The sequence below is a fragment of the Bipolaris zeicola genome (genome assembly GCF_000523435.1).
Source record: "Bipolaris zeicola 26-R-13 unplaced genomic scaffold scaffold_183, whole genome shotgun sequence".
Taxonomy (NCBI): Eukaryota; Fungi; Ascomycota; class Dothideomycetes; order Pleosporales; family Pleosporaceae; genus Bipolaris; species Bipolaris zeicola.
Genome location: NW_006912232.1, coordinates 1 through 24,777, shown reverse-complemented (window position 1 = coordinate 24,777; position 24,777 = coordinate 1). Strand labels below are relative to the sequence as shown.

The 24,777-nt window shown below is 48.7% G+C and overlaps 13 protein-coding genes across 13 annotated transcripts; 7 read left to right on the top strand and 6 right to left on the bottom strand.

Annotated features, from left to right (window-relative positions):
• Positions 1-442: 442 nt before the first annotated feature.
• COCCADRAFT_39716 (uncharacterized protein) lies at positions 443-1,091 on the bottom strand (the record flags this gene model as incomplete). Its single annotated transcript, XM_007717521.1, has 2 exons — positions 443-531; positions 599-1,091. The coding sequence occupies 2 exons, from the start codon at positions 1,089-1,091 to the stop codon at positions 443-445; spliced, it is 582 nt and encodes a 193-aa protein (XP_007715711.1).
• A 3,393-nt stretch (positions 1,092-4,484) lies between these two features.
• On the top strand, positions 4,485-5,729 carry COCCADRAFT_29030 (uncharacterized protein; the record flags this gene model as incomplete). Its single annotated transcript, XM_007717511.1, has 1 exon — positions 4,485-5,729. One exon carries the CDS (start codon positions 4,485-4,487, stop codon positions 5,727-5,729), a length of 1,245 nt encoding a protein of 414 aa, XP_007715701.1.
• A 213-nt stretch (positions 5,730-5,942) lies between these two features.
• Positions 5,943-6,734, bottom strand: COCCADRAFT_39714 (uncharacterized protein; the record flags this gene model as incomplete). Its single annotated transcript, XM_007717520.1, has 3 exons — positions 5,943-6,087; positions 6,151-6,631; positions 6,725-6,734. The coding sequence occupies 3 exons, from the start codon at positions 6,732-6,734 to the stop codon at positions 5,943-5,945; spliced, it is 636 nt and encodes a 211-aa protein (XP_007715710.1).
• Positions 6,735-7,262: 528 nt separating this feature from the next.
• On the top strand, positions 7,263-8,218 carry COCCADRAFT_39713 (uncharacterized protein; the record flags this gene model as incomplete). Its single annotated transcript, XM_007717519.1, has 3 exons — positions 7,263-7,283; positions 7,467-7,911; positions 7,965-8,218. The coding sequence occupies 3 exons, from the start codon at positions 7,263-7,265 to the stop codon at positions 8,216-8,218; spliced, it is 720 nt and encodes a 239-aa protein (XP_007715709.1).
• Positions 8,219-8,296: 78 nt separating this feature from the next.
• COCCADRAFT_29027 (uncharacterized protein) lies at positions 8,297-9,130 on the bottom strand (the record flags this gene model as incomplete). The annotated part of the gene is made up of 2 exons (XM_007717510.1): positions 8,297-8,822; positions 8,883-9,130. 2 exons carry the CDS (start codon positions 9,128-9,130, stop codon positions 8,297-8,299), a joined length of 774 nt encoding a protein of 257 aa, XP_007715700.1.
• A 1,894-nt stretch (positions 9,131-11,024) lies between these two features.
• On the top strand, positions 11,025-13,862 carry COCCADRAFT_39712 (uncharacterized protein; the record flags this gene model as incomplete). Its single annotated transcript, XM_007717518.1, has 6 exons — positions 11,025-11,422; positions 11,628-11,707; positions 11,902-12,314; positions 12,383-12,517; positions 12,569-12,693; positions 12,782-13,862. The coding sequence occupies 6 exons, from the start codon at positions 11,025-11,027 to the stop codon at positions 13,860-13,862; spliced, it is 2,232 nt and encodes a 743-aa protein (XP_007715708.1).
• Positions 13,863-14,025: 163 nt separating this feature from the next.
• Positions 14,026-15,886, bottom strand: COCCADRAFT_29025 (uncharacterized protein; the record flags this gene model as incomplete). The annotated part of the gene is made up of 5 exons (XM_007717509.1): positions 14,026-14,214; positions 14,279-14,410; positions 14,493-15,101; positions 15,195-15,544; positions 15,634-15,886. 5 exons carry the CDS (start codon positions 15,884-15,886, stop codon positions 14,026-14,028), a joined length of 1,533 nt encoding a protein of 510 aa, XP_007715699.1.
• A 732-nt stretch (positions 15,887-16,618) lies between these two features.
• COCCADRAFT_39710 (uncharacterized protein) lies at positions 16,619-17,953 on the bottom strand (the record flags this gene model as incomplete). Its single annotated transcript, XM_007717517.1, has 1 exon — positions 16,619-17,953. The coding sequence occupies one exon, from the start codon at positions 17,951-17,953 to the stop codon at positions 16,619-16,621; it is 1,335 nt and encodes a 444-aa protein (XP_007715707.1).
• Positions 17,954-18,345: 392 nt separating this feature from the next.
• COCCADRAFT_7880 (uncharacterized protein) lies at positions 18,346-19,398 on the top strand (the record flags this gene model as incomplete). The annotated part of the gene is made up of 1 exon (XM_007717507.1): positions 18,346-19,398. One exon carries the CDS (start codon positions 18,346-18,348, stop codon positions 19,396-19,398), a length of 1,053 nt encoding a protein of 350 aa, XP_007715697.1.
• A 238-nt stretch (positions 19,399-19,636) lies between these two features.
• Positions 19,637-20,125, top strand: COCCADRAFT_7879 (uncharacterized protein; the record flags this gene model as incomplete). Its single annotated transcript, XM_007717506.1, has 1 exon — positions 19,637-20,125. The coding sequence occupies one exon, from the start codon at positions 19,637-19,639 to the stop codon at positions 20,123-20,125; it is 489 nt and encodes a 162-aa protein (XP_007715696.1).
• A 395-nt stretch (positions 20,126-20,520) lies between these two features.
• Positions 20,521-21,327, top strand: COCCADRAFT_39708 (uncharacterized protein; the record flags this gene model as incomplete). The annotated part of the gene is made up of 3 exons (XM_007717516.1): positions 20,521-20,613; positions 20,660-21,078; positions 21,216-21,327. 3 exons carry the CDS (start codon positions 20,521-20,523, stop codon positions 21,325-21,327), a joined length of 624 nt encoding a protein of 207 aa, XP_007715706.1.
• Positions 21,328-21,852: 525 nt separating this feature from the next.
• Positions 21,853-23,475, bottom strand: COCCADRAFT_39707 (uncharacterized protein; the record flags this gene model as incomplete). Its single annotated transcript, XM_007717515.1, has 2 exons — positions 21,853-23,293; positions 23,348-23,475. 2 exons carry the CDS (start codon positions 23,473-23,475, stop codon positions 21,853-21,855), a joined length of 1,569 nt encoding a protein of 522 aa, XP_007715705.1.
• Positions 23,476-24,058: 583 nt separating this feature from the next.
• Positions 24,059-24,367, top strand: COCCADRAFT_105097 (uncharacterized protein; the record flags this gene model as incomplete). The annotated part of the gene is made up of 2 exons (XM_007717514.1): positions 24,059-24,128; positions 24,195-24,367. 2 exons carry the CDS (start codon positions 24,059-24,061, stop codon positions 24,365-24,367), a joined length of 243 nt encoding a protein of 80 aa, XP_007715704.1.
• Between the last annotated feature and the right edge of the window lie 410 nt (positions 24,368-24,777).

The following is a 24,777-nucleotide window of genomic DNA, read 5'->3' as shown; positions in this document are numbered from 1 at the left end:
CACGTGTACTAAGATGAAAGCATGCAGGGTATCCAACGGGGTTTTGGTGTCGCCAGGGATGCTCATCTCGTTCAACAGTATTATAGAATACAATAGGAGATTACGCGCTTGCGCACAGGTCTCGCGACCACATCATGTAGAAAGTTCTTACTTTTGGATAGGTCGGATAGGTGCATTCGGAGTATCCTAATATGTTGCATTTCTTAGACAAGCATTTGAAGGAACTAGCTAGGTCAGAACTATTTCATGAGACTTTAAGAGAGATCATCAGTAAACAAATTATCATTAGTAAGGATAGTAAGTGTGCGAAGAACTCCCACATTCCACTCTCTAGCCAAATCTCGCTCCGAACATGCGTACAGGAAATTGACGTCTGGACCATAAAGCCGTCGCCCCCAATTCGCAATCATCAGCACATTTCCAATTGTTATCTTCATTTCAATCATGACGGCGGCGCAACGCAGTGATGGCTTCCAATACAATGCGTGCAGCAAACCTTGTTACTTCCCGGTGCAGCATTTCCGCAAGGATCTAAACGTCACGTTAGCAACCCAAACGCCACAATCACCACAAACTCAAAGAAAGATATGAGACTTACACCAACTCGGCAAGCAACCACCCGTGCAAAACGATAGAGTCAAGTCAGTGCCGGACCCGCACACCTTGATCGAACTTCCAGCGGGCTGCTTTCCATATCCCCAAACAATACTCTGGCAGGTGGTGTCGCTCGGCTTGAGCGACATTGTGCGTCCGGCAAATCCATCACCAAAGATATCACTCATATCGTACCAGACCTGCTGGCCATCAAGATTGTACGCGAAAATAGTCTGGCTGACATTCGGCTGAAAGATGCCATTTGCAATTGGCGAAATCTTAAGCGCGATGCCCCCGGACTGAGGGTCGCGTCTGAATGTCTCGCTGTAGGATGTCGACGGCTCGATCTTCTGCTGCGGACCGATGCTTCCGCCTACGGACCAGAGGTAAATGGCCTCCGGACATTGATTGCTAACGATTGCGCGACCGACGGCTTGGACATGAGGCAGGAAAATGGAGGAGAGAGTAGCGAGAAGCGTCAACGAAGGTAGAAACATATTGCCCGTAGTAAGTATAGTATCCTTTGACTTCTTTCTTTTACCCGTTGAAATATTGAACTTGTAATATCCCACCACCCTCCCTTCCGTCCCCTTCTTATATACCCAAAAAAACAACCCATGCCACTCAGCCCATCCATCCCCTTTCGCTCGTGTCCCAAAAACCGCATCACACCACACAAATGCCCCCGTCATACAAACATTCTATACAAGCCACACAAGCCCCTCCACTAACACCACGCTCACAAACCACTTTTCCGCGCCACGGCTCCTCCCCCATAACCAACCGCACTCCATTTCCATTCTCATCCTATGGAAGAAGGGGGGAGAACAAAGACCGGGTCGCAAAGGGGTAAGGTCGCACACGGCCGGCCCCTGCTAGCGTGTTAACTTGTTAGCTTATGAGTTTTTTTAAGGCACTCCAGCTAATACGTGTTAGCTGGTAGTATCGCGTGCGTGTGCCGGGCACCTAGTCGCGCATCCCGCGTTTCGGTACCGCTGAATGTCATCCTCTTTTTTCCACATTGGAGGGGGCTGTGATTTGGTATTTTGGTACCTAGCTAGTTCCTAAGACAACGATACTTTTGCTCTGGGTATTCACACAAGAGTTTATTTTCTCGCTGGACGGTGCTCTCAATGCAAGGAAAAGAACAGTAGCGCGGGGAAGGGGAGCCAACACACGGGCCCAAAACGCGGGGTCAAGTGCAAAGCTGAAAAAAAGAGACGCAAGCCACTTGTTGCGAAAGACATTTATTGTTACTATCGAAATTTAACGAGTTGTCGAAAGCTTATTTTTATTTTTATCTCTTATATTTGCTCTCTGATATACCTACAGTGTCTCTCTCTCGCCTTGACTTGGCTACCCAACTCGCTATCGCTATCACCGTGAGTATGGGCCCATCAGACGTTGCACCACGCACGAACCGTTGCGCCTGCGCAATCAAGCAAATAAGAATGAAAAACAGCCTGATATGTGAGGGTTACATGCGTATAACTATATATTACCCTGCATAAACGGTACTTTCCAGCCACACACACACCCCTGGGCGTTAACAGCGAATGCGGTTATCATCGATATTAAAGTGTGTGGGTGGCCCTGGAAGAAACGATATGTACCATACATAATACGAAGGTCCTGTGTCGTCTGATTCCGCTTTTCTTCGGGCTTGGGGATAATGAACTGGCACGCGATTCTTTTCGTATCGCAGCTCGCTTGAGTTGCGGTTGTGATTCGCCAGATCAAAAGTTCCATTGTTTCTGAGGGGCTTGCGTTGGCTGATAAATGGTGTGGCTAGCTTAGACGCGATTTGGGGTGTCAGTGGTGCATATGTACGGGGAAATTGCCCAGATAAATGATAAATTTTACGATGAAAAAGCTATTGGGTGGTTGGTTTGCCAACGCATCGATTTTAGATTATTTATAGAAATTGATGAATCCCGGGACCGGGTTCTTGGACTCATAGTCAAATCGTATATGCTGTCTCATGGGCTTTTTGGGTCAAACGGTCGCGCATACGAGGTTTGCTGTCAGGCACTTTGTTTGTGTAACTTGACATGTCACGATGTTCTTAAGGGACCGAGTTATATGTTAGATGGCCGTGCTCAACACATTGTAGTGCTACCTTGGTCACATGGAGTTCAATCTTCCTTTGCCAATACATCAAGGTTAGCTTTGAAGCCTGGGTGGCGCATACGAGAGAGTTTCTCAGCTGCGGAATGTATCGCAAACATCATGGTAACGAGAAACCCTATTGCTTCCGAGAATAGTCGGGATGACGTGCAAAAACATCTTAAAACACACTTTGTGGTTCATGCCATGGGCATCGCGTCACCAACAAGGAAAATTCCGCGGAATCCTAGTTTTGCTCCTCGGCCCTGGGGGTCTAGTAGAACAACTAAGATGCCCAGGGAATTTTGGTCTTGCTAACACTAATGTGGGATCGTCCAAGAACTTGCGTAACAACCTCGAGTCTTGGGATTTGTGAAATGCGAATTTCATAAAGGAAATGAATGCAGCGCTATATCAATCACCATCCACGCATTCAAGAAGATTAGCAGCGGCTTTGCGCGTAGGCGTTATCAACCGTTCTAGTAACAAGATTCCATACTGAGTATGTGAAAAGATAGACTTCCCAAAACCCACACAAATGTAGCGAATACGACTCATTGCATAGGGTGACTTTGTATCTGCCTCTAGGATGATACGCCTTTCCCATTCTTGTTAGATGTCGAGTAGGCCGGTAACTGGCACGGAGCTGATAATATTAACTTACCCACATGAGACTGTCGCAACGTTGGAAAGTACCATTGTCTTCCAGAAAAGTTCAGACTTTCTTCTCACAATTTTGTACAACGACAACGGGATTTTCTACTTCTACTAACTCACTGCCATTCGCCAAGGCGGACCGTGATCTCAACATTCAGTCAAAATTTCGCGATCAGGTTTGTAGCTATTTCCATCGATAATTTTGAACTGAGTACCATTCCAAAAAAGGGATATTCCACAAGAATGAATAGAAACTCTCAGTGTCGGTTGAGCGTTCTCGTAGGGTTGCTGTAAAAGTCTAATGGTTCAAATGGCCTTAGTCCAGCCAAAGACGATATTATCGCCCATGTATCAGATTACGATGGCTTTCTGGATACTATCAAACTTCTCAAGGAAATCTAAGGTATCCATTACCAATTTATATAGCAATAGGCGTACTATAAAGAATGTCACATGACAACATCATTCATGCAGACATTGCGCATTCTCACGGCTGGAGGATGTTGTGGCGGGCAAGCAAATTAAGCATCATTGGAAGTACCCACACGCAGAGAAAATAAGCAATCTCCCCATATTAATTCCTTCAATGAAACCTCACAAGAAGACGATGAAGGATGGTGTTTCGCTGTCGCGAGCGTTACGTCATTGACACATCACCTGCCGCGGCAGCACTATAACTACGATCGTCGCAGCTGAGCCTATCGCAGCCCAGCCTGTGAATAACCCGTAGGACATGGATTTCAAGAAATACGCAGAAGGTTGTCATCCCGTTGCACGAAGATCTATGAGGCTCGATGATGCAGGGGTGACACTGCTTAATTCGCTCGACCTTCACCGCGATCTACGAAAGCCATACTTCTTCAGGGTTCCAAGTCGACCTCCCTAAGATTATGACACCTTTATCTTAAACATTTTCTTGGCTTCGAACGATGGAATGCCAATTTGACGTCAAGAAATCATGGCATTTGCTTCGCCCAGCAGTAGCGGAATCCTTGGCAATTAACATAACACAAGTCTGTCTCGTCGCTGCACTTTGTTGAGTTTGGATCAATTGCTTTGCCAGTCTGCGACTGGATTGTTGTTACAACCTCACTGTCAACAGTGCCCTTAGTGACACGACCACCAGCATGCCTTCACACTCACTTCCTCGCCCTATCAAACGGCGTACCCGGCCAGCACAACGAGAAGACTACAACCCCACACATCTACCATGGAAAAAGCGTCTTGATCACTTTAGCTGGTCTTGGTTCGAATGCACAATGTCAACCGGTGCGCTTGCCACGCTACTTGGCCAACAACCGTACAGCTTCTCTGGCCTGAAGACAATAGGGAAGATATTTTACATACTAGATATCGTCTTATTCCTCATATTCACCGCGTGCATCTCCTACCGCTTCATACACAACCGTGGATCGCTGAAACTCAGCTTACATCACCCTTACGAAAGCTTCTTCTTCGGCGCATACTTTGTCAGTATTGCGTTGATCATCTACTGTATGGAGCTTTATGGTGTTCCCTCGAGCGGGCCATGGCTAGTCAAGGCACTGGAGATACTCTACTGGCTCTACACTGCCATTGTCATCCTTGTCGCCGTCTTTCAGTACCACGTCATCTTTGACCGAAGAGAACTTCCCGTCGCCGACGCCATGCCCTCGTGGATCTTACCAATTTACCCCTTCCTTATCTTGGGTGTTCTGGGCAGTACTTTGTTGAAGAGCCAGCCTCCTGATGCAGGTTATAAGATATTCATTGGCAGCATCGCGTTTCAGGGGCTTGGCTGGACGATTGCATTTCTGATGCTCACCCTCTACTTCACTCGCCTCGTCAACAGCAATCTTCCTGAGGTCCCGAAGCGACCTGGCATGTACGTTGCTGTCGGTCCAGCAGCTTACACTGCCAATGCATGCGTCGCGCTCGGCATTGAGGCTCCAAGACATCTACCCTCCAACTTCCTCGCCATCACATCCTTCCCTGTTGGCGACGCAATTAAAGCATTCGGCGTCATAGTAGGCATCTTCTTCTGGCTCATTTCCTTCTGGTTCAGTGCAATTGCTACTGTCAGCATCATCATTAGCGCCAAAGATTCGCACTTTACACTCAACCATTGGGGTTTCATTTTCCCCAACGCCGGAATGACGATTGCGCTTATTTGGATTGCGAAAGCCCTGGACAGCCCCGGAATCAAGGGGGTATGTAGTGCTATGACTATTATACTTGTTATACTATGGTTTTGGGTGGCAGTGCTTAATGTGAAGGGTGTGCTGCAGAAGAGAGTGCTCTGGCCCGGTATGGATGAGGATATGGAGGACATTGAAGGGCATGGCCATAAGCCGGGTGATGAGGAGCAGCAAGATGGTGGAAGTGAGGTTTAGATACGATTCTCACTGTTTCTGTTTAATTATCAATACATACTCAATGTTGATCAAGTTCACACCTAAGGATGGTGTGATTATCAACTCGATATTGATGCGCTCATATAATTCCAAGATAAAAGTTCGACTTTGGTAACTGCAACTTCACTACTACTGACAAAATCTCATGCTCTTTTTTTCCCCTCCAGTTCAAACACGAGTGAAACCGTCAATCTAATTAAGCGTCACACACCGCGCAAACAGCATATCCACAGCCGTATTAATCTGCTTAGTATTCGTATTCTCGGATGACGCAATCACACCCACACAATGCTGCGTATGCGCCAGGGCAATCGCCTCATCGGTAACAAGATGGCCACTCATACCCGCCAAATGCATCAGTTTGAGCGTATACAAACAATGTATAACATGGTAACCTTACTCGGTATGGGCGCGCACTGTCATCGGCAGGTCCTCTAGAGGAATCTCCTGCGTAGCATTCCCGTCGTAGTACCACTTCCAGGGCCCGTGCTTCTGGATCCACATTTGCGACTCGTCGGGCTTGACGCAGCGCGGGTGCACCCAGCCGTAGCTCATGAGGTCCCAGGTGCAGCCGAGTGCTTGGGCTCCTTGTGGTGAGCTGCCGCAGTGCTCGACGACGGTGGAGCCGCCTTGGTAGGTGGCCCAGAGTGAGACGGCGCTTGTTGGGTGGCGGTGCTGAGCGACGATGAGGATCAAGGCAAGGAGGCCGAGGGTTAGCGATGTAGAAGCGACGATGAGGGCGGAGCAGAGGCGTGAGCGGGGCCGGCTGGCGGCTGGAGAGGTATAATCTTCTCTCTCATGTGCGGTTGGGAGGAAAGGCTTGTCTTCGTTGCTAGCGCTGTATGGCGGGTTTTGATGTTCTGGATTGGATAAATTTGTGTCTTTGAGGAGGGGAAGCTTACTGCTTCTCAAGTTGGAAATTGGGTTTTGGGGGTGCAGGGGGGGGGGGAAGAAGGGCGGCTTCCAAAACTTACAGCGAGACATCTTGCCTATGATTGTGGGTAACATGTCGGTTACTTAATTCGTCAATGTTTGAGCGAGGAATAAGGTTGGTTAGATGTGAGTGGGCGCATATAGCGGTTTGGATGATACTCTTTCTTTAGTAGTAGTGGTTGTGTCACATGTTATATACAATGCAAGATCACTATCATCATATTCTAAATCACTGAGTAACGCGATTGTGTGGCGCTGAGCGCGTGCTCTCTGGAAGCGAACACACGCCGCTCCATAGTTGTTGCGGAGCCTTGAAGTTTTCGGAGGTTCATTTTCGGCTCCGAAGTTGTTGTTTGACATTCCCCCTCCGGCGTGAAGATCGGCCCATGCATGGTTCGGGCCGGAAAATCCACGCGATGCAACTCAAGTAACCGCAAAAACCTTGAATGACAAGCAGGAGTCATTCTCCTGAATGATAGTTTAGCCAACGACCCAAACGAGGGGTGGTTATGCAAAGAATTATGCAGGAACACTTGAAGGATAAAGAGTAGCATGCAGGAGGACTGTTAAGTACATAATATGGATTTGGAAAGCGAGAAAGTTTGGCGCTCAACGACACCACCTGCTAGACCTTTCCTACACCCCTGACCTGTGACGCCCACCCAGTTGTTCCACTCAGCAAAGTTTTACTCATCGGCGAACATAATCTGCACATCTTTACAAAAATGGCAGGTTGCAAGTACTAGTCTCTGCTGTCATCTCTTGCTAATCTTTTGCCTCCAGATCTACACGATCCATCCAGTGAAGCCCACCGACTCAACAGGTCTGGCTGACTCCATGATGCGCGCATTTTACCAAGATGCACATTGGGCGTCTCTATGGAAGAGAATAACGCTGGAAAACATCATCTATGATTGCGCAAGGCGTTTGCCATGGAACCTTGTCAAAGTGACATCCACTAAGCGTCACCGCAAGGTTGCAGACGAAGCTACCGGGAATGCTGTTGGTTATGCGCGTTGGATTATCCCCGATGGACATGCTGATACGTGGGCCAATGGCATAGTGCTCGAGGATGATTTGGAAAAACGTCAAGCATATGAACAATCGTTCCAGAACGTAACTGAAGACGGGACAATCCGTGGCATTGACCATCAGATGGTGGACGAGCTGAGCGAGGCAATAGAGAAAGCAGAAGCCGAAGCGCTGTCCACTGGGGATGAGTTTCTCGGTGAACTTTCCAACATAATCTTGGACATTTTACTTGGACTAATTACCTCGAAGCATTGGATTATCTGGCTACACATCCGGAGCACCAGAGACGTGGCATCGGCTCCATGTTGCTCGCTGAAGGCCTGGCATACGCGGACAGAAACAGTCTTAAGACGATTGTTGTTGCCAAAACCCCAGGTGTCAAGCTTTACCAAGACCACGGCTTCCAACTAGTCAAATTGGTGCAACAGGAGCGCCCGCAATATGGATGGTCAAAGCCTTACACAACCACCATCCTTATTCGGCAGCCCAAACCCATTCCATGAGAAGAGAAAAAAAATCGTAATGTAACATATTTGTTTGAATTTCAGTGGTTTGAGATTTTAAATTTGTAATATTGTTTTTCAATCTCGATAATCTGGTAGTAGCACAAGCCAAGAACTTGCAAGCACTGATAGAAACTCAGACTGCATATTTGAAAGACGCCGATCCCCGGACCCAAATTCTTGCAACGCTTTCAACCCCGCAAGAAGCATGCTAGCACGGCGCTTGATGCGCCTCATGTATTCTATTGATTGGCGGGAGAGCATGGTGGTGGGAGGGCTGGATGCGTCTCCTGCGTGGGCACTCACATCACTCACCAGCTCATGCGTGTTTCCCAGGATGAAGCAACATCTTGCAATGGTCATGTTTGGTGGGCAGTCTGTGCAGAGAACTAGCCGCTCTGCGGTCATGAGAGCGGACTGGATGATGTGGAGACGGTCCATGTAACGGGCTTCAGAAGGCACGACGGAGATTTTGTCTAGGCAGGCTAGCGCGACTTGAGAGCATTTGCACTTGCACGCTTGCTCGTTAGGAGAAGTAGGTCTCTCTTGCATTACTGCACGTGTTTGTCCGTAGTCCATGTCTTCGGTATGTCTCATAGAATTTCTATGACTTGTTTTAGTGTACGGTCTTCTTGAGAGATGATGAAGTGTTCATATAGCTTACGTTTCGATGTTGCCTCCCAAGGAAGCTGATGGCGAAGCTGTAAAATCCGTGCCCATTATTCCTGATTGCGTGACACAAGGAGCTGCCCTGGAAAATGCAGGTAATGCACCGAAGCTCAGCTTAAGAACCCATGCAATCGACGGGACCGTTAGAAATGGCAAGATTAACTTGTTAGACTTGAGAAGCTGTGCGATTGGGCCGAATTGCCGCAATCGCTCCCGCGGTTGATCCTGCTGTAGGTGAAACATGCTACAGCCTGTCACCCTAAAAGATCATACATGGATGTCAACCAGGTATGATAGATATGTTTTACAGTCAGCTCGGAATAAGAGCTCATTCGGTAGAAATCCGTTGTATGACTGCTAGATCTGATGTATTAACAATGTAGGCTCGTGTAGATAATGATAACAGAAGCAGCGTCATGTTTGGAAAAACGTAGGTCTTGGGGCCGCAAAACAGCGTTACCAATAAATAGAGTTTGAGTACTAAAACAGGCTTCGTCTACTGCTTATCGCAGCTGTATAGCTGCATATCACGATCCGTCCCCGGAGAGTTCGAGCAGAAAGAAAATGCAATCTAATTAGCTCAGAGGATCTCTATAGACATTAGCAGTGCCAATATGTTCGGGATTGCTATATCGGGAAAGCGCCTTGTCACGTAGCAAACCTTAAAATCTCTATTCACCTGACCAGCAATAGAACTGGCTACAGAGCTGACTATAAGAGGAAATTAAAAGTTAGCCCTATGCAAGAGTTGCGAGAGGCATTAGGTACGTGGTCGGTTTCCTGAAGTTAAAAGAAATCAATCTTGTAGATGAATCAAGAAACAAAGAAAACAGCTCTGTCGTAACGGACGGCAGAACCACGGCAGAACCTCTACCAGGGCAGCCAGATTGGCTAGACTAGCGAAACTAGCCAAACCGCGACCCGGAAAATGAATAGAATCACGGGCAGAATGAATGGCCCGATGGGGGCGCCGGCACGTGCAAGGCAGCCTCATCAGGCCGATGCTCGGGCGGCACTGGCCGGACCCTTGGAAGATTCGGCCTCCGGTAAATATGTCGCGCATCATCTAGATGACTTTGAAACTACCTTCCCTTTTGACTTTTGACTTGATAGCAGATTCTGTGCGAGACGTCATAGCAGCTGAATCATGCCTAGTACCTGCTATCATAATCACAAAGCTTTAGGCGGGCCGGTCCTGCCTGGTCACAGAGAATTAAAGCAAACGAGGCCCGCATGTTGTTAGCTTGGTCGTCCGGGCTTACCGACTGCTACAGTATAGACTATTCATGTCACCAAATGGGTCCTTTGTTCCCCGTTCTGAAATGACAAGCTTCGTAGCGGTCTTGGACACCGGCTTAGAAGGTTTCATTGGTTCTCTGGAGAGAGACTTACTCGTACGGACTCAATACCTGCTCTGATGAGCCGGACCCTATTTTGCTGCTACGCATACGTATGTGTACTCCGTCTGCTTGCCCCAGAGAGGAGACGGAGCTTTTTATCCAATCTTAATTCGGCGCCAAGCTGTAGCCCCACGCACAAGATGCTATGTACCCCGCATTTAACGCTTCCCGCGGATCCCTTCCCCGTCCAATACTCTCATAGTGGCTACTACAAACACGTCTTCGGCATGAAGTTTCTTCTTATACATCCTGCTACCAAGAAACATTTGGACGACTGGGCACCAACAATCTCCTGCGCAACATATCGAAAAGATCACATTTACTATGAGCACCGGCTCGGCCGATTCAGCGGCCTCTGGTAATACCGTTGACGCAAGTTATCAAGCATCAGAGGAACATGTGGCCGGTTCTGCGCAACAAGCAGTGCCCAGCACAGCCAAATCGAATCCCTTTGTCTGCGATATCTGCAAGAGCTGCTATTCTCGAATCGATCATCTAGCTCGCCATTTCCGGAGACGTACGAAACCACTCTAGTATTGGCTACTTTACAAACGCTAACACTATTTCTAAATCGTAGATACCGAGCAAAGATCAATCAGCTGTCCGCTATGCCCTAAATCGTTTTCAAGACCGTGAGTTGGTACCTTTCTCACTTCCACTTGTCCCCCTATATTAGGGCTCCCAGTAACTGTGCCATTTGACTCATGAGGTGACTTAGTGATACTCTCAAACGACACATGAATATCCATAAATTTGTTGGCTCACCTGCCGGTGGTACAGTGCCAGGAAGTCACCGCCAGCGGGCTGCGAAAGCCTGCTTTTCGTGTGCTGAATCGAAATTACGTTGTGAAGGAGGAAAACCGTGCAGGCGATGTGTCGAACGAGGTTTGCCCTGCCGTTTCCCTCAAAAATCACGCCCAGAACAGAGCACGCGTCGGAAGTCACCATGTTCAATCGACAAGTCGCAGCCTACCACACCACCCTCTGAAATAGTTGTGTTTTCAGGTTCAACCAATCGCGAACTTCAGTCAACGTCCACCCCGCCTGTAAATCGTATGGATAATGATAATCACTCAATTTCGGGTCTGGTCGACACTGTAAATCCTACCGAAATGCAAGTAGCTTCTGGACAGATGTTCCAAGAACTACAGGATAGCCCAGCAAACCGAGCCATCACTCCAATATCTTTTGGCAAAGGCAAGGCAGCATCTTCATCCCATCTCATTGATTTGGCCGTTAGCTTGCTCATTTCGCTTTTTTTCTTCCCTGCCGTCGGATTTCCGTCATTGGTTGACACTTGACTGTGTCATTTTCGATTCACCGGTAGATATACTGACCAGCGGCACAGGTTTCACAATCGGACAAGAAAACAGCATACTCGGCCCAAACAATATTGAACTTCAGCAACCTTCTTCCACTGGTTTCTCCTCCCAAATTGGCTGTTCAAGCTTGCCAGACATTCCTGCGAATGAGTTAGGATGGTCGTGGGATGCGTTCCATCTGGATATCCTCGATTTTGGCGCCTTGGAAACCCAGGCTTCATCCGCAGCGCTACTAGAGAGAGACGACATTTCAGAAGCTGACCACAATCTTTCCTTCTCTGGACGCCGAAAGAAGGCGAAGATTGGTTCACTAAAACCGCAGATCTCTTTCCCGCTTTAGATGAAATGATGTCCGTTTGTGTGTCTAATGATTTTCAACAGCATATTCTTGTGCACCTCGAGCAGTCTACGCGATATAGCATCCTCAGCTCAATGTTGCCTCTTGCAGACTCTGCAAATCACCACCGCCTTCTTTCATCTTTTCCATCTATCAGAGTCCTGGAACACCTGCTGTCCATGGAACTTGCGGAACACAGCCAGGAAGCAGACTCATGGCTTCATGTTCCAAGCTTTGACCCGAACACTGCATCCACGGAATTAGTCATTGGCCTTATCGTTACCGGTGCTTTCCGGTCCGTCAACGTTGTGTTTCTGAAATTTGCTCTTGCTTTACACGAGCTTCATCGAGAGCTGATCGCTCGTTTGGTACGTAACCTCCGAAAACAATTTATTGAGCCATAATGTTAACGAACATCAACCTTATTTCGCGACAGTTTCGCCGTGATGTCCGCAATGCTCGATTGCTTGACCCTTTCCAGTCCTATGTGCTTTTGATTCAAGCCGGGCTGTGGAGTGGGGATAGTCGGCGAATCGAAATCAGTGAGAGCCTCTTCAATATGCCATTTATTGTAAGATTTCAGCCAGACCTAGGGAATTCTGTTGATAGAAAAGTAATATAGATGTTAAGGAGGGGGGATTATCTACGATTTCCGTATCCCGAAGGCATATCGCCACAGACGTACGACAACGATCTTGATCTGAAAGAGAAATGGCATGCGTGGGTTGACTATGAATCTAAAAAAAGGTAAGCAAAGAAACTTTAGCCCAATCTTCCATCTTTGAGCGCTATCAGCTTTGCCTTAACCACCTACGGACGTTAAAATTCGACATAGACTTGTTTTACATCTGCTCATACTCAGCACCCAGTACTCCATGACATTCCTGGCACCACCCCCACTAACAAACACTGAGATGCACACTGGCTTGCCAGTAGCGCAAGCAATTTGGAATGCGCCCTCAGCTGAGGCGTGGCGGGCAGCCTGGCTCAGCCTTGGTCACCCACCACAGTTGTCAATTCGCACTTGTATCGAAGACCTCAACAATCTGTCTTCCCTTGGAAACTCTGTGGACACTAGATACACAGCTCTAGTGGCACTCTGTGGTCTATGGTCGAATACATGGCAGTACAAGGAGCGCCTGAAGGCCCGTGGCATAACACCAGGTGCCACGCAAAACAAGCATATATTCAGCACTCAAGCACTCTATCAAGAAGCGAAAGAATCATTAGAGTCCTTTGCGACCGTACACATGCAGTGGCTTGGTCCGATGGACCCTTCCCTTGTCGTTCTACACGAGCGGCAGCTTATGTACCTTCATGTCTTTCTCGAAGATCTGCAATTGCTTGGCGGAAAGTATGGTGAGCGCGAAGCACGCCGTGTCTTCCCACGACTCAAAGAGTGGGCTGAAAGTCGATCTTGCCGACAAGCCATGTGGCATGCTGGTCAGATCTTGCGAGAAGCACGTCGCAATGGCGATCCCACATTAAGAGTGTCCACAGTTCTTGCGATCTATCACGCTAGCCTGATTTTGTGGTCATACTCAATAATTTCTAAGGCACAACTATCGGATAACTCTACAGATTGCAGTTCGCAGCTGAAGCATAGATCCCCAGAGGCATTGTCTAAGGAGACAGAGGTAGTATTAGACGGCGATCATACTCCAGTTGTGCAACAATTTTTAGTGTCGGGGTTTGGAAAGCCCTGCATTACGCATGGTCGTCAAGGAACGAACGGCGTGGAGAATACGACTATTGAAGTCATACGTCAGCCTGAAATTATGGCTGTCTTCCAGGATTTGTTATCTGAGAAGTATTTGACTGATTATCAAGATTGTCCCAACTTAGTCGGCAACCTGATGCGTCTTATTGGGAAGCTTGGCCAAGCTACAGAGTTGGTGCAACGTCGGCAATTTTAGAGCATGGAGTCCAAGGAATATTACTTTAAATCATGGGGGAGGAAAAAGAGAGCATTTATATGGGTTGCACAGCAAACAATTGGCTGCATTGTGCTTTTGAGGAGTAAACGTAGACTTTCTACCCCCAAAGTTCATACCTTCTCAAAGTTCAAATCATTTCCCCTCATTTTGCTCGACGTCTCAGCAGGGCTTTATAATCTGGCTTCACGAACCAACGACATTTGGTTGACCAAGCTTGGGTGCTCGTAGTGGAAATATCGATATCGAAGTTCTGCACTACCTGTGGGATAGCTTTAGACATTTCCAGGATGCTGATGTTTTTGCCGATGCAGGAACGGGAACCTTGACCGAACTACGAAGTAAATCAGTACAGAGAAAAGGTCGTAGGAATCATAAGATAGCGAGCCTTGACTTACTGCAAAGGATTCCGGTAACCCGATGTTCGTCTTATCGCCTTCAAGCCAACGTTCAGGCCTGAATGCATAGACGTCCTCGCCAAACATCTCTTTGTTGTAATGAAGTGCCCAACTATTAACTCCAACCTCTGCCTAAAAACTCAGAGAAAAATCAGCGAGCGATTCTAATATGATGTGCAGATGCAGAGCTTTTGAGTATCATCATGCTACTTACCCCCTCAGGAAAATGATGTCCTTCTATGACGCAACCGCCCTTGGGCACCACGCGTGTCAGTTGTGTGCCAACAGCGGAGTGAAGCCGCAGAGCCTCCTTGATAACAGCTAGAAGATACGGTATTTCCTGAGCTTCTTGGTAAGTCGTCATATCCGACAGTCTTCCGGCTTTCGACTGAGCATCCAGCTCATATCGAAGGCTCTCCAGTACCTTGGGGTTAGTATATAAGTAGTATACGATGGAGCTCAAACTAATGGCTGTCGTGTCGGAGCCCGCTGCAATGTTCATGCTTATACAGACGTGAACATCTCTGTCGGTAACTTTGCCTTGATTCCGCAACGCAAGCATCTTTGACAGGAATGTTGCCCCCTTCTTGGATCCATCGACTTGCGCAGCCTCGTCCAAGTGCAGCGCCATCTTCTCCGTAACGAAATCGTCTACTCGAGATGTAGGAATCGGCAAGCAAAGCACTCGCGTCAGAGAAATCAGCCATGGATGGAGGCTTGGAAAGAGCCCCGTCATAGATGTGTAGTGAAAGGCGGCATCAAGCGCGGCACAGATGCCGTTGACATCTGTATTCGCCTCCATCATGCCCATGGAACTACCAAGCTAGATAGACAGAAATGCGGATTAGCGTCAGTGCGATTATTACCCAATAGTAACAACCTTGTGTAACAAAAGAGGGGGTGTCGCGCAACTCACAGTAATCATGCCAATCACATCGAAAGCGTAGTACTGAAAGAATTGGGGTATATCCACCAACTCGCCCGTCGCAGCAAAATTCTCCAGCTTCTGCCTCATGATGGCCGTCTGGTTGTCCACGGTGGCTTCATAAGACAGCAACGTCCACATGGAATACAGCGACGCGAGCTGTCTCTTCATCGCACCATGCGGCCCATTTTCGAGCTCATTCAGCAGATTCGGGCCATGTTGCGAGCCGAACGGGACATAGTATTTTGACTTTGGAAACGCGTTGCCGATCCGGTATATGGTTCTTGTTGCTTCTAGCGTGTTGAAGTCGTAGCGATTCAGCGCAACGCGTACGATGGGACCTAGCATGCTCAATACCATTAATTTCTGCCAAACGGGGGGCTTTCTAAACGGTGCTACATGTCCTAGGGTTGTGGGTAAGGGATTTTACCGTATTGCTCGTGCAGCTTGACCATTGTTTTGTGGAGATCTCCATCTACCACCTTTTTTAGCTCCCATAATCCTGTTATTCGTGCGAGGAATGGTCCGGGGATCTTGCGCTGGCGGGGGATGAATAGGGTGTGGATTAGATAGAACGCTGCGTAGAGGATTGGTGCGATGATGAAGGCATTACGCAGTGTCCGAATCTGGGCATGCTCGAAGAGCTGCCGGATGGTAGGCTCGCCTGTAGTCGTTGGTAGCATCACCGCTTGTGTATTTGATGTATAGTAGAAAAAAAGGGATAGGAGCCAGTCCGTTGTTTGTATATATATTCTCTATTAAATGCCACTTCACTGCAATACATCATTATGTGGAAATCCCGAGTTCATGTGGGGGTGCCGACAGTCCTCCCTCGCCGGGAGCATCTAGTCCCAACCGCCCACTCCAGTGCGAAGCAAGATTTTCTCTCGAGTGACATCTACGGAGCTATCTATTCGCCTCATTCTGCGAGGCGGCGGGTCCCAAGTCCCCCCCCCCCCCCCCTCCGCGTCATCCGGCAGCGGTCTCGGAATGCGTATAGCATGGCCACTTGTCGTTAGTGTTAGCTAGCTGTATTATCCCCCACTCGGGTGTATCCAAATAACAACTATGCCCAAATCCGGCTTCAGCAGTCCGAGACCCTACAATGCCCTTGCAAGGCGTGGACCGGTGGGCTCCGCTATGATTTCACAGTGCTCTTCAATCTCACGGCCCCTACATAGTCAAATCTGGCAGTTTTATTTAACAAATATTGCTCGCTAGGTTTTAGAGAGTGTAAAATGCTCCTTGTTCCTATATACACATGTACAACGATATACATGTAGTGAAGAAGCAGTTATATCTCAAGTATGCCCTGTACGCCCTGCGTATCTCAAAACCATTCACTTTTGGCTTCTCCATATGTGTTACAAGAGGGCCTGCAATCTCCTAGCCAGTAGTCCGCCACTATTGACAAATCAAGCTTGAGTGGTAACTGGCTCCTTGGTGATTGAACGAATGTCAGTCCTCCAGGCCTGCTGGAGCGGCGAGTGCGCCTTACCTATCTCCTGTGGGATGCCTCTCCGTAAGATCCGAAGAAACCAATCCTCACGGGCGGCATCGTCTGGATCACTTTCGTGCAGTCGGAGTTTGTTCGCACTGCTTATTGGGCTCACAAGCGTCTGGAATACACACCGTCGAGCTGCCGAGTACTCTGCCAGCAAGTCTTGAGGATCATGATAATTGTGGTTGATTATCAGATCAAATGCCTGATAGAGAAGGTCAACATCCAGCAAACCGGTACATAACCCAAGTCCACCAACAGGATTGTTAACATGCGCCGCATCGCCAGCGAGAAGGACTCTGTTTCGATGCATGGTACTTGCCAGGAGCTGGTGCAGTCGATAAGCACGATAGCGGACTAAGGTATACTCGGCAGGCTGTGGACCATCCAGATACTTGAGGAGAAGTTTATGTACGTATTTAGGATCCTCTATCTCCTCATTAGTCAATGTTTCGTCAGGAACGGCCATCGCGTAGCGCCACAGCCCAGGTTTCCCGGGCACGATCTCCTCAAGTGGTAGGACCACCCCCCAATGGACTTTGTCGACCACGAAGTGAGCTGGAAGTCTTTCGAGCTTGGGTATAGTGCGCCGCACATCTGTAGCAATGAGTCTCTCAGGCCACGAATGCCCACTGAAGCCAACCCCCAGTAATTTGCGGATCGTCGATCTGGCGCCATCGCAGCCTACCAGATACTGCGACCTGAATGTTTGAGGCTCTCTAAAAGCTTCAACTTTGACGGTGACGCCACATTGATCTTGCTCAAATCCCTCGATAGGCGTATTAAAGTGAACCTCGACAAGATTTGTTTTGGTGACTTCTTCCAACAGCACCTGGACCAAGAGTCCTTGCACAAGGATAACGGCGAATTTTCCCTCTTCGAAACATCCGTCATCTCCCCATTTGGACATCTCCAGCCCTGCTATCGCCGGTCCCAAGGCTTTCCCGCCGTTACCGTCGTCGATGACGCGTTTACGCCACATAGGGCCACCTGAATGACTACCAAGTTGGAGAACAATATCGTAGATTCCGGCGTCCTTGAAGACTTCGAGAACAAGCGGGTAGTATAGAGCCGCTCGAGGAGAGGTATCCAGCTCCGCACTCTTCTCAAACACCTTGGAACGTATGCCTTTCCGAGCAAGGAGGAGAGCGAGCAGTAAGCCAACAGGACCTGCTCCCGCAATAATAATGTTGCACTCTGCACCTATGTCCCCAGGCTTGACGCCTTCGGTGGTAGATTGTAACGGCATATCTTTTTTTCGTGTAGTCAATGTAATCTTTTTCAGACAATGATGGGGAATGCGTCAATACTGAAGATTAAGTCGAAAATCCAATTCACAATACTGTGTATCTGAGATGATTGAAGCTAATTGCATGATGCAATATTTCGATGCACGGTCGGCTTCATGGATTAGGACCTTAGTCACCCCCGCCGGGACCCCCCGCTCGGGACCAGCATCTTGTTGCCGGCGGAGGATTACGTACTCATCCAAAATGTAATCACATGTACCCAGCTACCCGGTTTCTTGCTCAAGATCAGCGCTATCGGTGGCCATAATAGCTTATATATTGCCCTTTGTTCGTGAACACCAGGCTCAATACCTTTTTTCTGTTTCTTGTTTGCATCAGAACCATTTTAACAATGACCTCCCCCAACAAAGCGATATACATTGGACCAGAAGACGAGTTGTTTTCTACGGAATACGACGATCTCTATGAGCCTGCTGATAACCAAGGCCTGATCCAGGTGCATTATTCTGGCATCAATCCTGCTGATCTGAAGCACGGGATCGACTTCAAGATGAACGACCACGTTTGTGGTTACGAGTTCAGTGGAAAAGTTGTTAAGGCTGGAACCGGATTTCCTTACGTAGTCGGAGATGAGATCTTTGGCTCAAAGAAGATAGAATTAGGTTCGAAATTCGGAGCGCATCAAGATTGGCTGCTTGCTGAGGGAAATTCGTTGATTGCTAAACGGCCATTCACACTTCCAAAACAGGCTGCGGCGGTGACGTCAATCGTGGTGAGGACTGCCGCCGATGTCTTGTTTAATGTCTTAGGAATACCTTTTGCCGAGATCAAGGCATCAGGAATGCCAACTAAGAGGGGCATTCTGATCTGGGGAGGCGGTAGTGCAGTGGGCTGGGCAGCAATACAGCTTGCCAAAGCTGCAGGTGTCAGCCCTATCATCATTACAGCATCTTCTTCTCGCCATCAAGCACTGAAGGGATTGGGTGCAACACACTGCTTCGATTACCGGGATGATGATGTGTTCGCAAAGATCCAGAGTGCTATTGATCAATCCGGTCAACCGTTAAAGTTCATCTTCGACTCAGTATGTACAAAGGGACTAGCATCCTCGACGTCAAGGTGCGATACACTAAACACTGCACCGGACGCTATTTTCACCGGGACTTTGCCGGTACGCAGTGACACAAATAAGTGGGTGTGGTGTTTGGCCGCTCGAGCCTGGGACATGAACCTGCCTCCACCCATAGGCTCCATCACCGCAAACCAGGAATGGGAGTCACGCTTGGTTGAAGCCGTCTCTTGGGCAGCTGAAAACTACGGTGAACGCTTTCAAATTCCAAATCTGAGAGTGATCGAAGGGTTCAAGGAGGGAATCGAAGCGATTAAGGCTTCAGGCGAGGGGAGGATCAGCTTTGAGAAGGTCGCAATCAAGCACCCTTTTTGAGCTTCTAAATAGGATCAGTGAAACTTCTCATTTTAATAGTACATGACGCATTCGGCTGGAGTTTTCGGAACGCCAGGCTTCTCGCTGACCAGTATGTGAAAGAAGCAAATGCCACAGTGTACATACCAGACTTGTAAATTCATTTCACGATACTTTTCTGAAATCGACTATAGTGCGAATCGTGCGAACGCGTTGCATTAATGGTGGCGAGGTGCTTCCGACGGAAATCCTAATGGATATGTCGCAACTGTACAAAATCGACATGCCCAGGTGCATCAGCCGCAACTCAAAAGAAACCCGAGAACCTGAGCTTGTCAGGTTTGCAACACAACTACGATCCCAGTACAACCGCGTCGGCGCCATAAGGTTCTGCTGGGGCGGATGGGCAGTGTTCAACCTCGGCGCAAGGAGCAACAACGGCTTCGTGAACTGCATCTCAACCGCACACCCGTCATTGTTGGAAGAGACAGAAGTAGAGCAAGTGGGTGTGCCAGTTCAGATCCTCGCGCCTGAGAACGACTTCATGTCTTCGCCGGAGATAACTGCGTTTGTTAACAGGGTGATTCCGAGTTTAGGCGTGGCGTATGACTACCAGCACTTTTCCGGAGCGGAGCACTGGTTCGGAACGAGAGACGAAATTAATTCACGCGAATGTAGCGCCGTAGTTTTGGCTTATGGTATTATAATCGATTGGTTCCAGCTATGGTTGAATCAACAACAGGATTGAGATCCAGGGACTTTATGGCTAGTTGGTGTAAAGCTCCAATTGGATCGCCAAAGTTGCAGTGTTGAGACGGGCGTTGGTGTTCGGCGGGGCCTCAGTAAGACGAACCCGGGCAATGAGGGGGCACAGGGCATACTAGTAGTACAAGTACCGGCGTTGATCTGCTGAGTACGCACCAAGTAAGCTTGACTCCGTCAAAATTCCGAGAACCAGAAGTAGTGGGCCGACAAAAGTCTCCGTGATTTATTACTAGTGCCACCGACTTCGCGTAAAGTCTCGATCTACATCAAGCCACCTCACGTCCGTCTGACGGTCTCTCCGAAAATTGGAAGAAATCCGGTCATCGCCAGTTCCTAACCAGTAACAAACATGCCATATGCGTGATGTTTCTTTAATCGATGCGTGAATGCGCGTCGAGGGATACTTTCCTGCTATTTTCCTCAAAGTCAATCATTTTTCCATGCAATATCAAGCACTCCATGCTTACCCAAGTACTCCCAACTCCACGGCAACGAAAGCTATAACGACATCAAATAGCGACCAAGATCTCGGATAATAGATAAAATCATATATGCCTTCAGCGCCACAGCCCTGGGCCTAGTTGCCTTTAGCATCACCCTCGTCCTCTTACTTTCTATCTCTTTACTCCTCATCCTGATATTACCTCGCATACTCTCAAACCTTCGCCTCTCATGCGACGCATCATCAGCACCATCATCTGCGGAGCACTCAGAAGCCCTACAAGCGCCCTCCGGCTACAAAGCCGGTACCACCCAGCTTTGCGGCAGATCTCTTGCCGAGGCCGCGGCCGCAGGCTGCGTCTTCAATATGATGACGGTATCGTGGCTGCCACTCGAGTGCTACGACGGCGAACTCACCACCAAATCCATGGAAGAAGGCCCCGGGAACTTTTATCTCAGCAACTCGACGCGACCCGAGCCGCTTCTGAGGAAAGAGTACAGATTCCGTCTTTATAAGCCATTATTCACACTGCAGGATTCATGTGAACGGATCGCCGCTTCCACATTTACTATTGCATTTACGGTTGGAAGATGATGCATCGTGCGATTGAGCGAGGATGGAAGATGGAGAGTTCGTTGGTGACGTATCATCATACGGAGCATTGCTTGGATACTTTGGCGAATACGTCGGTGCCGTTGAATGAGGTGATAACGAGGGTTGAGATTTTGTATCCTGCGTGTTGATGTCATGGGTTGTGTAATGCGTAAGGTGACCACTCGCCCATGTATGTTTATTAGTTAAATGTCTTTGGATACTCCGCGCATGTTTCTATGACGGACAGATAATTTAGTGAGGTCCTTCGCGTGAAGTAAGAAGGCGTTTTAGATGTGACTGTTCTCCGTTTGATAGGTCTGGTACGCCAAGTGTCAGAGTAAGTGAATAATTTGTGGCGTGTGCAGGCATTTTGCGGGATGAAGACTGTAAAATTATGTATTGAAGAAAACAAGCAACCAGAATATATTATAGCAAAACCTGCAGGATGAAAGTCATCGAACCCATGTAGCACTAGCTTACGTTGGAAGATCGTTTCTGTCCACTCCGCATTTCCCTGCAGCTACGCTTTTCTCGTTATTATTCAGAAGGGTTTAAACAACAGTTGTAGGATAGATTAGCTATTTCAAAGAATTCATTTATATGTGATGCCAAGTGGGCAAGAGTATGGGTGAATAGTTAGTATCTGGCAATTATATACAGGGGTGATTCAAGAGCTATCTCAAAGTCCTGCCGATCCAAGCTGCTACCACCGCCATGATACCAGCAAACTTGAAAGCAAATGCAGCCGAGTCGTCCCTTTTCGACATCTCCACGAGTTTGAAGAGTAAAGTGCAGCCCAAGGCGGCGCCAATCTGAGGTAGGGAAATGGCCATGTTATGAATGGCTATGATACCTGCTGTAGTCTCATCCGCCCATGCCCCTGTGGCTCCCGTGTTCTTCTCGGTTGACATATGTAATCCCTCACTCTGGGCCTTGATAGTGGCAATTTCGGTGCTGATGAGGGCGTATGGAGCCCATGAGGCGACGGACCAGGCAATGCCAAGCATACCGACAACGGTAGTGGCAGCAGGCACGGTGTAGACGAAGCAAGTCAGAAACATCAGAGTGGCGAACAAGCAATGTGCAAGATACCAAACATGGCCAAGCGACAGGGAGAATATTGTAACCGTCGGTATGGAACGGCCGGAAGCGGGTTGGCGTGCGGAGTAGCGGGCGATGAGCGGTAGAAGCAGGGACGAGGCGAAGGTGATGCTGGCAAAAACAAACGAGGCACGAGTTCCGGCTTGCTTTCCTATGTCCACAAGGCGGGAGTCTGCACTACCGAAAATCTCAGGGTCGAGGTGGACGTGCTGGTCGATGACGAAGACCTGGTACACGTAGGTGGTCGAGTAGTAAAGCACCGAGAACCAAGCTGTGAAGGCGCAGAACTGCACCTTGCAGACCTGCCTTGTAACTGGTGGCAGATTTCCAGCCAGCGTCCAAAGCCGTGCGAATATGCTCACTGCTCCGCGGTGCATGCCAATGTCCTTACTGGGTTCGTCGCGTATCAAAACGCATGCTGGTGTAATGGCGGCGCCCAGTGCCAGCACTGCTAGCATGTACAGCGCCTTTAATTTGGTTTCACTCAGTATCGGCGCCCACGCCTCGACATCGGCAAAGGCAGAAGCTGAGATGGCCACGGCGCCCAGACCATTGAAGCGGGCAGTCCACGCTGCTGCCGTGACTTGCTGGTGAGCGGGGCAGTTGTCAACAGCGAGGGCGTGCACTCCGTTTTGTAGCGGCTGGATGGCCATGTTCAACGCAAATATCCAAAAGGTCACCATCAGCTTCGTCAGAGCGCTAGCCTTTGGCGGGCCCGGGGCGGACATGTGCTTGTGTGAGGACGAGGTGCTCGTAAGCCAGTTCGACATATCTTCAGCATACGCTAGGCCCAACAGTGAGAGGGCAACGAAGCTGGCACCTCCAGCAATATATGGTTTGCGCTTTCCCCATGGATGCTGAGTGCTGTCGGACATGGCTGCGAACAGTGGCTGGATCAGTGCACCACTGAGCGGCCCTGAGACCCATACGAGCGTTGTGATGGAATTGGGTATGCCCAGGCCAGTCATGTATGGTGTACCATATGACATAAGGATGAACCATAGCACTTGGATGCTGGCCATCTGTGTCAGCTGTGTCGGTTGCTTACAAAAGGGGGTATTTGCTCACCCAAAGTTAGGCAGTGTCAGGGCAAGCAGTCTCCGCATGCTGATGGATGGCATTCGGTCTTCAGAGCACCCGAACGTGGTGCTGCTTCTTGAGCTGCCCGCCTGTATCTCCATGTCTACTTGTGTCATGTCGATGGACAAGGACTGTCGAGGAAAGCTTCCTTGCATTGGCGCAAACTTGTGTCGTCGTTTCTTTTTACCATGGCTAAGTTCGTCCGATATGTCTTTTAAGTGAGAACATTGTCATCGTTACTTGCGTCGTCAAAGGTAAGCTCATACTGACGGCAGATGGCTGACAATGGTAGTCAGGGTTGGTCATGGCCGGTGTTTACTACTACGGCACCGAACAAAATTGCCAAGACCGGAGGAGACATCCTGGCCTGGTCAAACTTTCGGAGGCCACTCTAGTACCAACGTTTTCGCATTCCGACAACAGCAGCCTCCTCCTCCGCATTTCGCACACGGCCTGGCGCACAACTCCGCCGTGTGCTGCCTGCATGACAACGTCGTGCCATCAACACATTTAGCAGGCTCATGGTATCCTGAGGGCCATGGAGGTGCCAGCGAGGTATATGAGGCATCACCACCCAGACATTTGAAAGATATCATCATCACCATCATTGGGTTCGCGGCCTTGCATTCAGCAACAAAAGCCAATCTTACATTCAGCAACAAACATCAGTCTGAGCCACGAATATCGACCACCACAACAATGAGATTTTTCGACGTCGTGACCGCGGCCTTCATGGCCACTTCAGCCGCCTCCTACCCTGTTAGAGCAGGTAAGCCATAGTTTTGAGCAGAGAACCCTGGAAGAAAAATCAGCCCATTCTAAAACAAGAAAACAGCCCGCAATGCTCCCGCGCCAGTTGAGGGTCTTGAAGGTATCATGGGCCGTAATGCGGAGCCCCAAAAACTTAAGGTCGATAAGCGTGAACCTCAGAAACTGAAGGCCAATAGGCGCGAGCCACGGAAGCTCATGGTCGATAGGCGCAAGCCCCAAAAGCTTAAGGTCGACTAAACATCATATCCTAGCAGGCCTGCTAGAATCTAACACCCCAACGTTGGGTTTTCATGAAGGGTTCCCTGTAATTAGTAAATAGTGGAGAGAGAAGAGTAAGGAAATAATAGTTTCAAGTAAGAATGCGAAATCTTTTGTAAAACATTTCTTTCCTGAAGTTTGAAGTGGGATGTGTGGGTTTGGGGAGGGAACACCGAGGAGTCGCGAACTTTTGGATCGTGACTGTATTTTCAGCGGACGGAGGCACGAATTTGTCTTGAACAGTTGCATTGATATTATTATTATTATTATTCTAGTTTAACGTCCTGTGTCAGCCGGTGGGCTATATAAGACGTGTAGGCTAGGCCTACAGGTAACTACGTAGTGCTATCAATTTGGTGTAGGTAGGGGAGGGGGTCATCTAAATACAG